This window comes from Trachymyrmex septentrionalis, unplaced genomic scaffold, assembly GCF_001594115.1.
Source record: "Trachymyrmex septentrionalis isolate Tsep2-gDNA-1 unplaced genomic scaffold, Tsep1.0 scaffold167, whole genome shotgun sequence".
NCBI classification, from domain to species: Eukaryota; Metazoa; Arthropoda; class Insecta; order Hymenoptera; family Formicidae; genus Trachymyrmex; species Trachymyrmex septentrionalis.
The window spans coordinates 656,062-667,862 of NW_017304831.1; the positions used below are offsets into that span (position 1 = coordinate 656,062).

An 11,801-nucleotide genomic window follows, 5' to 3' on the forward strand; every position below is an offset into this window, starting at 1 on the left:
AGAGAGAGAGAAGGCCCCTATTATGAGATACCGAGTTCATTTTGGATAAATGCTAGAAGTCTATGGGTAGAATTTAAAAAAATAATCGAGATCATTTTGAAAGGAATTTAATAACCTTTAAGATAATGTTATAATAAATTTAATTTAAATTCCATTTTTTTTGAAAATTAAAGAAATGTAAAAATTGAGCAAATTGCAAAGTTAAAAAATTATGCTCCTAATATGAGATGCCCCTGAGAAATCGATAGTAAAACGCAAAGTATATCAGTATTGTAACTTTACTAAAAAACTTTATTTAATGTTTCTTAAATACAAACAAACAGCCAGGGTGCGCGAAAAATGAGTATGCGATACATTATACCCATAAACTCGTCTTTAGATAGTTGAAATCAAGCATCGCAAAAATAGGCACTCGATGTTCATTCTCGTTGGTCTTTTTATTATTGTACAATAACATTTACACTTTAGCAACGATTTTTACTATGACATGGAAGCATGAGGTATTTCATATTAGAAATACTCTGAGTATCTCATATTACGATTTCCACAGTTTTATGATCATCAAATCTAATTTCTATAATTAAGCATATCCCGTATTTTTCTATTAGTACGATCTTACTCATCACTACATGAAGAATTTATTGCCAAATATTTATTTATTAAATAGTAAACAGTGTTTAAAGGCTCATCTCAATGAAACTTGAAAGACATCCAAATTTTAAAATCTTTTTTTACAATGAATACAGGCACGATCTAATAATGAATCTTCTACTAAATAGTTTTCAATCCAAGAGCAATAAATTCATGATGGAGCCAATAGATAGCGTCTATTAGTTTAGCAGAAACGCTGCTATTTCATATTAGACGCCTATCTCATAATATAGAGGGCTTTCCCCTATATATTATACTGTATAAATAGAGGTAGCTGTATCGTTCTCTCTCTCAGTTTACGTTAATAATTCTTCTAAAGGAATGAGAAGTTAATGAGATAAAATAATATATAAAAACAAATAGTATGCATAATAATAAGTAATATTAGTATTTATTAAATATATTTTAATAATAATGAAATATCAATTGAAATAGTATTATCCGCTTTAAAATTTACTTTATGTAAGTATAACGACTAGACAAGACAACTGGAGACAAGTTCGTCTTCATCATCAATTATTTAATGGACAGAGAAAAGCCGATGCCATTGGCGCCAGGCAACATTCGCAAATAAATAACAAAGGTCAAGATTATTTTGAGTCCTTGTCGAGGTCGACATGTGCGCAATATTATGCGCATGGCGCAATGGCCGGTAGTAGCATGAAGGTTACAGATTGCATGAGCAAGTACTGAATAATTCTTCGAAATCGACGAGATCTTTATGAAATGTTTACATACTTGAAGATAACGAATTTCGTATACATTATGATATCGATTATGGAAGAAGTCGATTATACCATGCATAAATATACCACGCATCGAAGGCATTTATATAACATGATCAATTATCCTAAAAAATCCGGTTTATTTTTTTGAATTAAAGTCTTAATAATTTTAATTTTGTCATACCAAACTAATTAAATTCTTAATAATCTGTACAGTTATAAATTATAATCAATTGTATATCCCTACAATCTAAATATCAGAGACCCAATTTTTTGCTACCTTTGGAATCAATTTTTTATCACAGAAAATTTTGAGGAAGGCCATCACTCGTTTTAATATTATCTTTTATTATCTTAATAATCAGATTATATTGTTAAAAATACAGAGAAAAGTAAAGTTGTGAATTTAAATGAACAGTAAAATATTCTTTTATTTTATCCTGTTTTTAATCTTATCTTAAAAGTTTGCCTTTTATTTAAGTTGTTTATTACAGAAATATTAATTAACTTTTTTAAAAAAAAGTTTGAATGTGAAATTGATCAAAGATACATTTGTATTTGTAAATTTTGACATGCTTATATATATATATTTTTTTTTTTTAATCTTCCGCTAAAACATGTCTCATTACAAATAAGCATTTTCTACTGCGCAATTATTTCTAGTCTACGAAAAATATGAAACAATTTTACTTACAAAAATTTAAAAATGTTGAGACAGAAATTATTTATGATATTTTAAGAGATTAATGTACTACAGTACATTAATGAGAAATCGTACACTTTGTATGTAAAATCATACACCTTGCAATCGCATAATTCATAATTAGATTGAACGATTTCCGTGCACATATCTTCCGTGCACGATATCCGTGCGTGCCTGCATGATGATAACGTTAAAAAGCAGACATTTTCGACAATTGATGACGTTAGTGGGGAGAACACACGCAAAACACGACGTAATATTATTAGCACTGCTCCGGTGAAAGTTCTTCTGGTTGACGCACACGAATCAATTAATGTAAATTTCTTTAGATATGCTATAGGTTTTACTTAGAATTATCGATTAATTCCTATCCCGGAAAGTACTTAAACGTCCGTGTGAAGTTACGAATAACAAAATTCCTGACATGCCGCGGCGATAGAAGATGAAAGTCGTACGTGTCAGTAGTTCCGGTCGATGATTTAACCGACGAGAAGCGCACGGCTGTTAATTTTTCGCTCCAACGTAACGCGTGCTGCAATTTGCGTTGAACGATTTCTCGACACACTCGGAAAGGTTTTATCGTCACGTAGACGTGCAGGGTTGGGCATGTATTTGAAATACAGTTTTTTGAAAAATACTTTTATTTAAAACACAGTATTTGCAATACAGTTAAGTGTATTTTATATGTTTTTCACCGAAGCACACGAAAGTTACGAATTTTTTTTTAATTGAAAGATTGAAAGTTTTTTTATATTTCATAATTAAAATAATAAGATTGATGTTATTTGAAATACTTTCAATCTTTCGTTTTATTAGTAGTGAAATACAAAATACAAAATATTTTCATGTATTCTGTTGAAGTACAAAATACAAAATACAATTATCTCACAAATATTGTTTTTCAAAAAAGTATTTCAAATACATGCCCAGCCCTGTAGACGTGTATACTTTGTTATATATTATATCACATACGAGAAAATAACTCGTATTTGACCGGTTGCACGTTAATGTGTTTTAGCATCGTTGCAATTCGGGGCGCGTAGCGTGATTTCTAGTCGATGTATCTGATTCGACTCGACACATCGAATATCAACGAGATCTTTCGAAAAGGCTCCTCGCAAACGAACGCATTCGAACGCATGTCGTACACTTCCTCATTAGCGACACTCGTGTGCGTGGGCCGCGTTTGCACAGCTGCCTGAGAATTTCTTTCTCCGGTTATTTGCGAGCATTTCTCCTCTGCACTTCGTCGATCAGTTCAGTGATCCTTATTTATTAGCGAAATTTTCTCTTCAACAGAACCACCGTTGAGATGGAAATAACTTTTATGGCGATATAAAATTACGAATGTGATAAGAACACAGTTTGCCATAAAACTGGAAATTAGTGAATTGTCAAGGAAATTGGATCAAGGAAAAAGGATCAGAGAAAATAAAAATCAGGGAATTTTGCAAAACGTTCTGGAAAATAAAAATTCTTGATTTTAAAGCAATTTAACATGCATCACACCTACGCAGTTTTGAAATACTATCAACGTAATAATTAAAAATGCAAACAATGCCAACAATATTAATAATAATTTATATTGCTATGTCAAATTGATCTTACAATTAATGATTTCCAAGTCAGGACGAAATTACAAACAATTTTAAAATACTATATTATCGAAAGTCAAGGAAAATTATGAAATTTTATCTGGAAATCAGGGAAAAGTGATGGAATGTTTTAGAATTTGTGACAATTCTAAAAGTGCATCAATGATACATCTTATTTATCGCAGAATTTTGTTGCATTTGCGTGAAGTGCGTGCAGAATTTTCGCGTAGAACGACTTTGCAATCTCGGCTGTCTTAATGGCGATAATAAAGCAATCAGGACACGCTAGGTTGCGATGTCTATTGCATCCCTGTCAGAGGTAACCAGTTGTGATTTACATTCGACAAAGGTCTCCTCTGACTTCACGCGCCATGAATAAAGGTACAGAATGGATCCTACCATGGGTACAACCGTGACCTCGATGTACGTCGTCACCTCCACTGGGACGAGTCGACGCGCATAATCAATTTTTCGATTCGTGAAAAGGAAAGGCGTAGCGTGCATAATGCGCTAAACCGCGAATCCGCAAAATCGATTAGGGAAAATTCTTCGGCGGTGAAACTCGTCCATGAAATATTGATTTACGAAGTGTCCAGCTTCGCTTTACACGCGCGTCTAGTTCTCTTTTAGCAACGAGACCGGTATGTCAGTTTCCGGTACGACGTAACAGGTCGACCTCTCGATTTATCGCTCGCACATACGTTTACCGTGCGACTCTTCGAGTACTCGCTTCACACCAGCATAATTGACTTGGTAATAAATTGTTACGCGTTCCTCGCGTTGTCCAAGAGTACACGCAGTTACCAGAGAGATCCTTCACGTCGATATCCTTCTACCGATTTTATTTCTTGAACGTAATATATACGATGACTATAAAACAGCTTCCCCGTACAAACTTGTATCACGATGAGAAATTCAGATCTTGAACTTTGCAGAATGGCCAAAGAACTGCAATATGACGAATGCAGTTAATTTATTGCTAATCTCAAAAATACTGTGTAATTCTTTTTTAGTTCTTTTATTAATAATTATGTATTTTTAATAAACAAAAGTCACATTATATTTGCATACACATTTAAATGACACATTAAATATTTTTTAATTATAAATATTACAATATATTTAACAATAATTGTTTTTTTTTTTAGAAGGTTAACATAAAAATATCTTCACGGAAAATTTTCACGTCATTCGTATAATTTAAATTTATTTTTTTTTAAATGTATTCATTTCATAAATAATTATGTTCTTTAATCACAAAAGTGTAATAAAACAAGATTGATTTTTCTTGTAAAAAATATAAAAAACATTTTATCAAAAAGAAATTAAACTATTTAACACTAATAAAAAAAAATTAAATCTTTATTAATTTATGAATGGAGGTTTTTTTTTCTTTCTCAGCTGTGTTTTTCATTTTTGAATTAAATTTGAAGAAGCTTAATAGAGAAAGTGTAAACGTTCGAAACCATTTAGAGGTCACTTTTAAATTTTATTATATTACATTATATTACAGTATTGAGCGATGGCGGACATTCTAGTGACGATGGCAATAGCACGACCAGTAGCTGGGAAAAAATTAAGTCGTGCGGTGCGGATTTCTGCGTCCTTGGCAACGGAGGCCACGAGAACCTGGAGCGACCACCGGAGTCAGAGATCTATGAAATCTCCTCGATCTACCTTACGTGCGTCATCGTCGCAGTGATCATCGTCGCTCTATTCGTCGATCCTCTCTCCAGGTGAGTGCCAAATATGAAAGCCATCGGTCGTGATGTTAATTCTCGTTTTTATTGCTTGCCAATATCAAGTCGACATCGTAATACCTCGTAACAAAATAATACATCGCACAGGCAAGGCCAAGAAACGTTGAGAAACGTTAGCGAGTAGTCGGGCTTAATAAACTTGATTCTCTACATTTTTATATGATAATTAGAGATAACGCGCCAAATGTTAATCGATCGAATTACATATTTATGTGCACAATATATCAACTTGCGTTTATCGATAATACAAATCTTCATGCCGCTATTGGAGCATTAATGTTTAATATACTGCATCCAGAGAGAGAGAGAGAAAGAGAGAGAGAGAGAGAGAGAGAGAGAGAGAGAGAGAGAGAGAAAGAAAGATACCGGTTAGTTATTTATCAGTTCCTTTCGAAGAAGGAATAAAGTTAGGCAAAATTAAGGTACATTTTTTTTGGAACCATTGTTATAAATTAAAAATCATACATATGCATATATTATATTATAATATATATTTAAAAACCGAAGAAAATGAAACCGAAAATATATTCTTCGAATCCTGAACGAATAATTCTGTGAAAATTTAAGAAAGTTTTAACTTGAATTATTCAACGTTGAAGATTTAATTCTGCTTATATAATAAAATTTTATTCTTCAATTAATATTAAGCGGGAATTTTAATACATATTTAACACATATTTAATTTGAGACTTGTTTAATTATTAAAATATCTTATTGTCATTGAAAATATGTATATGAGTTAGGAAAAATGATAACCTTTATTCAAATTTTGATTAAAACAAAATACAAACCCATATTAAATGTTGCATATTTTCGCTCTACCTATTTTATTTTTTCAATTTATAATATAAGTCACTCCCTTTTAAATAGCTATAAAAGTATTAGATTATTCTATTAAATAATACGATTGCAATACATCAGATTACTTTCAGTTTGCAAGCACAGCGGATTAACGAATGTTACTACGGTATTCCCAGATAGATGAAATAAATACCTCGTTCTGTCTGTATCTATTCTGATTTATGTGAGTAGGATGCGAAATCCGTTCGCCACAAAGAGGTTTATAATTGCGCGTTGAATCAACAACGAAGAGGTTGAGCACGCTGTAATTATGCGCCGCATGAAAGGTGACATGCGCGGCACGGTTAACAAAGGAAGCTGCCTCTGCCATTCGTGCTGTCTTATCAGTGCACACGATCACTGACAATGATATATTTTATCCGCGATTTTGCACTGAATTACGTAGCTCAGACTGTCATCGCCCGTACGATCGTTTTATGAATATATATAGAGTTGTCATACAATCGCGTTGGATTTTCGTCGCCCAGCGTAAACTGTTCCAAGTGTAAACGACCGAATGAGAATAAAACATTTTTTTCTTCTCTTGATAAGAACAGAGAATTGTTTTTGCGCGATGTCATTGACCGTCTGTGACTGGGAAAAGACGTTTTGTCATAAAATTAGCATAAGATAATTAAAGTCGCGAAAAGTCCATGTTTAGAAGAAATTTTGTTTCTTAGAATCACTGTACAGAATGTAATTTGAAATTTTTCAGTCATTTTTAATTCTGCCACGCGATATATACAGTTTCCCAGGAAAAGGAAATTAATTAATCTGATTCGCGATAAAAAAAATTAACTCACGTTTTCTCTGGTTGTCTCTTTCTATAATAATCAACTTGATTATAGTTATACTTATCGTGATTATCATATTACCAACGTTATGCGGGTTATCAGATAGTTTGGAAAACTTTAAAATCATACTTTTTAAGAGCGACCGCCTCTTTCTTATTATTTTTTTCAAAGACGGTGAGCAACTATGTTGCAGCCGTTTTCACGGTGCATCGTCAGCGATTATTAGTTTGCGACTACATATCGTCAATGACTCATCATTGGAGTGTATGCGAAAATTGAGGAGCAGAAGAGCAGTCAAGCTCTTGCGATATTACGAAACGTAGCTTGATAGACATGATCCGCGAAACATCAGCCCGAATTTCCTCTCCCCTTACACCTCCTCCCTTTCGGATAGCTGTAACCAATGCTCTGCTTATGATTGCGAAATAGCGTACATCCGACAGGATGCGCCGACAGTTGCATAACGCTACACGTAGCGTGAACCGTACTTATTAAAAGTCGGTAAGTTTCTGGAGGCTCTTCGCGTTGCGTCAACGCTATCCTTCAGTAAGTTACACAGTAATACGACTGGTCTATACTGGAAAAAATTTATATATTTTTTTTACATGGATTACCGAGAATAATTAACTTCAGACTTTACGACTTCTCGTTTATCAGAATCATGGTAAAAAAAATATTCAGGAGCGTCGGTCAACGTAAAAAGTTGATACATCGATTGCAACAGAATGCCAACCTTGATGTTAGAATTAATAATCCTAGAGATAATATATTTATCACTCACCGTAATAAAACGGAAATATTATTTATAGTTAGCATTGAATGAAAGGATTGGCTCATGGACATGATAATTCTCTTTTCGTGAATTGATAGAATCATTATTACATCCATAATTATTTACAGAAAATATGATTAAAAATAATTAAAAATTGCAAAATGGCCAGATCTATCTAAAAAAGAAATAATCTGATAATGGGATGTCAATAACGAAATAATACGCCGATATGATGTAGCCATATCATCTCGTGGAACTTTAAATATATATATATATATATATGTATCTCAATATTATATTTACGGAGTCGTCACTGTCGTTTCCTTTTTGTCACCGAATAGAATCGTTCTCTCGTATTTATCCTGTCGGAAGATGTTCAAGGACAGGAAGATGTCCGTCCGGATGTATGCAACTCTTAATGATATGTTGTCCGCCAAATTATTATCGGACCGAAGATTAGATTGCAACTCGACGTTATAAAGTCTTAGAAAATACATACCTCGGTCAGTTACACTCAACGCTCCAACACACACTAACTACCCCGTTCGCAATTAATACAGTTGATCTTCCGTCACTGATTATGAGAAATAGAAATATCATTAATACAGACGTGACATTAAAAACAATTCTATTGAAAACAAAGGTTGAAATATATGTTCAAACTTTTCTTATCGCGCATCATCAAGGTTTCATTCAATATGACGAAACCTTGCAAATCAGTCGACTCGAACTCCTCGCGAGGAAGGAACAAACACGTTAGAGCATTACGTTCGTAATTACTCTAAATTGATAGATACTATCATGCTAGATTTATTCGCAGTTGTAATTATGGTGTTACGATTCCGTGACTTCCGCGATGACATATTCCATTATTTCTGTATATACCGTTTTGTGTAGGATTATGCGGATTCTTATACTTTAATTTATTTCTTCCGCAATTTTAATGAATATAATTTTTTAGATAAATTTAATGATCTTTTAATGTTTTAAGGTGTATATATATATATATATTGCTTTTATTAATGTTTATATATTTAATCATTAATCATTTTTATATGCTCAATCAAAAGATTAATTGTACGCGTGCGAAATATTTTTATACATGTAGAATGTAAAAAATGATATAAATATACATAAATGAGCTATCAATATGACACATTTGTGATGACGCATGACGCTAATATTAGCTATTTAAATGCAAGTGATAGTTATAAAAATATCTTTATTTACCATGATTTTTACCTGAAATTTCTCATAAATATTAAAATTAATAATTTATAAAAGTAATCTTATAATAGCTTAATAATAATAAACAAAAATAACAAGAAGGGACTACAAGCCAGATTTTTATGTATTTCAAATTCTTAAAACATAATAATCTTATTATTTTTTATCTTATTATTAGGTCATCCTCAGGGTAAAGAAATTAAGTTCCTCTCGGGATAAGCGAGCGACGGGGTGTGTGTGAACTTAATTTCTTTACACTGAGGATGACCTAATAATAAGATAAAAAATAATAAGATTATTATGTTCTAAGAATTTACATAAAATACATAAAAATCTGGCTTGTAGTCGCTTCTTATTATTTATTGTTTAAAAATGTATGATAAAGATTAGCAAATTTCTGTCTATCTCGTAACAATCCAATACTTCTTTTTATAAATAGTTATTAAGATTTTGTACATTATTTTCTGCATTTTGATAAGCTAAAAAGTATCTTTGATTCTCTATCGCAGTTCTCTCTCGCTATGCTCGCTCTTTTATCATTCTAATGATGAATCTGTCCAGAACTCTATAACTATACATCCTTAACTGCTAGAAAAATTTACGGCCACAGAGCCATAATTCATAAATTGTTTCTTCGCAAGGTCGCGCCTCCTTTGATTTATGTGTGTTAGCGCAGGTTTTTGATAACGTGAAACTCACGGTGTCAATACCACAAAAAACGACGATAAAGCAACGTCTGTAGTTACAATATCTTCACCACATATACGGTGATTCCGAAATGTGATACTTTTGACTATGAATATTTTCAAAGTCTTTTGCATTGATTTTCTAAAAAATTCTATACAAAGTCATCATTTATTGCAGTCTTCTAATTGCTTATATTTTGTGTTTCAATTAAGTCAGAAAAATGTTAAAGCGAAGATTATTTCAAGATTAGAAAATGAGATCTATTTTACGTTATTTTAAAATTTAATTTGGCAAAAATCTGTAATTTTGAATTGCTTAGTAAGCGAATAAATCAATTTTTAAATTAATTTATACTAATATTTGCAATCAAAAAGACGGTTTCGCAGTGACACTCAGTATTGCATTTATCGTAGTTTGCAGCGAAACGAATGTATCTAGGACGCAAGGACGCGCGACGGCACGTATCGACACAACTTCTCATATGCTGCTCGTGTTCTCGTTTAAAATCTGTTGCCAAAAAACACTTCTTTACATTATTAGGAGAAAAATATATTTCTCTCATGCACAAACACAATTATTGCGTGTTTGAGAAAATTGTAAAAATTGCAAAAATAATAAAATAATAAAATAATAATAATTTATATTGCTCAAATTAAGAATTCTATTGTAATTATATATATATTTTTACAATCGATTATTGAAAGAAAATTCGAATATTTTATATTACATTTTAATTCGTAATTTTGTCATACTATTAGTCTATATTCAATGCATGATCTCAATTCTCTCTCGTTAATGCATTCTCGTATTTTTCCATTAATGATTCTTTTGAGAGACAGGCTTGTGTCGATGTCTAAATCACAGTGTCTCTTTCCGCTTCTCTCTCTTTCCAAGCATTAAAATCTCGCGATTGTCGACGTTGCGTAATCTGCAAACCGATGTATCATGATGCACGAGCGCTGGCGCGCTTCATTCATGCGATCGCTTACGAAGATACTCGCCGTTCGATAATCGCCCACGATGAAACGCATACAGCGAGCGATCGTATAGCGCGCATAATACTGATGCAGTTAGAAAAACTGACGTTTTCCTCGTTCACGTATCCCTTTCCGGTCGACTCGGTGCATATGCATGCCGCTAATTTATCCTCGGCCGTAGATAGACGCGTATACCGAGCATTAAACAAAAATATGTATACAAAATATACCATATGTCGGGAATACTTGACTCACTTTCGATATCCGCTTCGAGGGTCTTAAACGCGTTGCATGTCTACTCGATGTATTACAAGCATTATTATAGAGATGATAGTGGATTATATCTTCAGAAAGTCTTTAAACTAATAAATTAATTGAACTATTGAAATTAATAGACTAATTGGGTTTAGATTTAGAGAGAACAACTATTTTATTATTATATATAAGAAATTTTTAAACACCATTTCATATGCAGAAACGTATTTTAAATATTTATTTTTTTGAAATTGAATGTCTAATCGATATTTAAACAATTAATATATATTTATTTATACTTTTTTAAAACTAATATATAATAATAAGATTAAAAAATTAGTTATTAAATATCTTGAGATATAAAATATATAAGTAATTATGATTAAAACACAGGTGCTCTATACTTATCTCCTCTAAATGAAATGCATCATTGACATGCTGATAGATTCGAGAAATAGTGAACCTGTTTAACGAGTGCAGTTGCCAGTTTGTTAATGCACATTTGTTGCTGCCGCAACAAACGTGACTACATCGTTGCAACTCGAAAGGCGATATTATTAAAAGAAAGACAATTCTGACCTGCATAACATTTACTGCGTTGTCGAGAAAGGCGAACCGCAAAACAAGACTACGATGGCCGTAAATTATATCGAAATCGATGTGCTAAATATATAAGTTATATACGTTTTCTCTTAGAAAACCAATTTAATCTTATTGTGTGTTACAAATTGAATAATAATAAGTAATAAATTAAGCTTGTTGCTATAATCATTTCACAATGTATCTCTCATTTCGTTTCTAAATTCGCAATTAGA

The 11,801-nt window shown here is 32.2% G+C and overlaps 1 protein-coding gene across 1 annotated transcript in view; it reads left to right on the forward strand.

The window, feature by feature from the left end:
- LOC108746324 (UNC93-like protein) overlaps positions 1-11,801 on the forward strand; it is a 50,120-nt gene that overhangs the window by 22,278 nt on the left and 16,041 nt on the right. Inside the window, exon 3 of the mRNA XM_018483038.1 lies at positions 5,188-5,410. Within this exon, the coding sequence (XP_018338540.1) occupies positions 5,188-5,410 (223 nt within the window). The remainder of the gene's footprint in view (positions 1-5,187; positions 5,411-11,801) is intronic.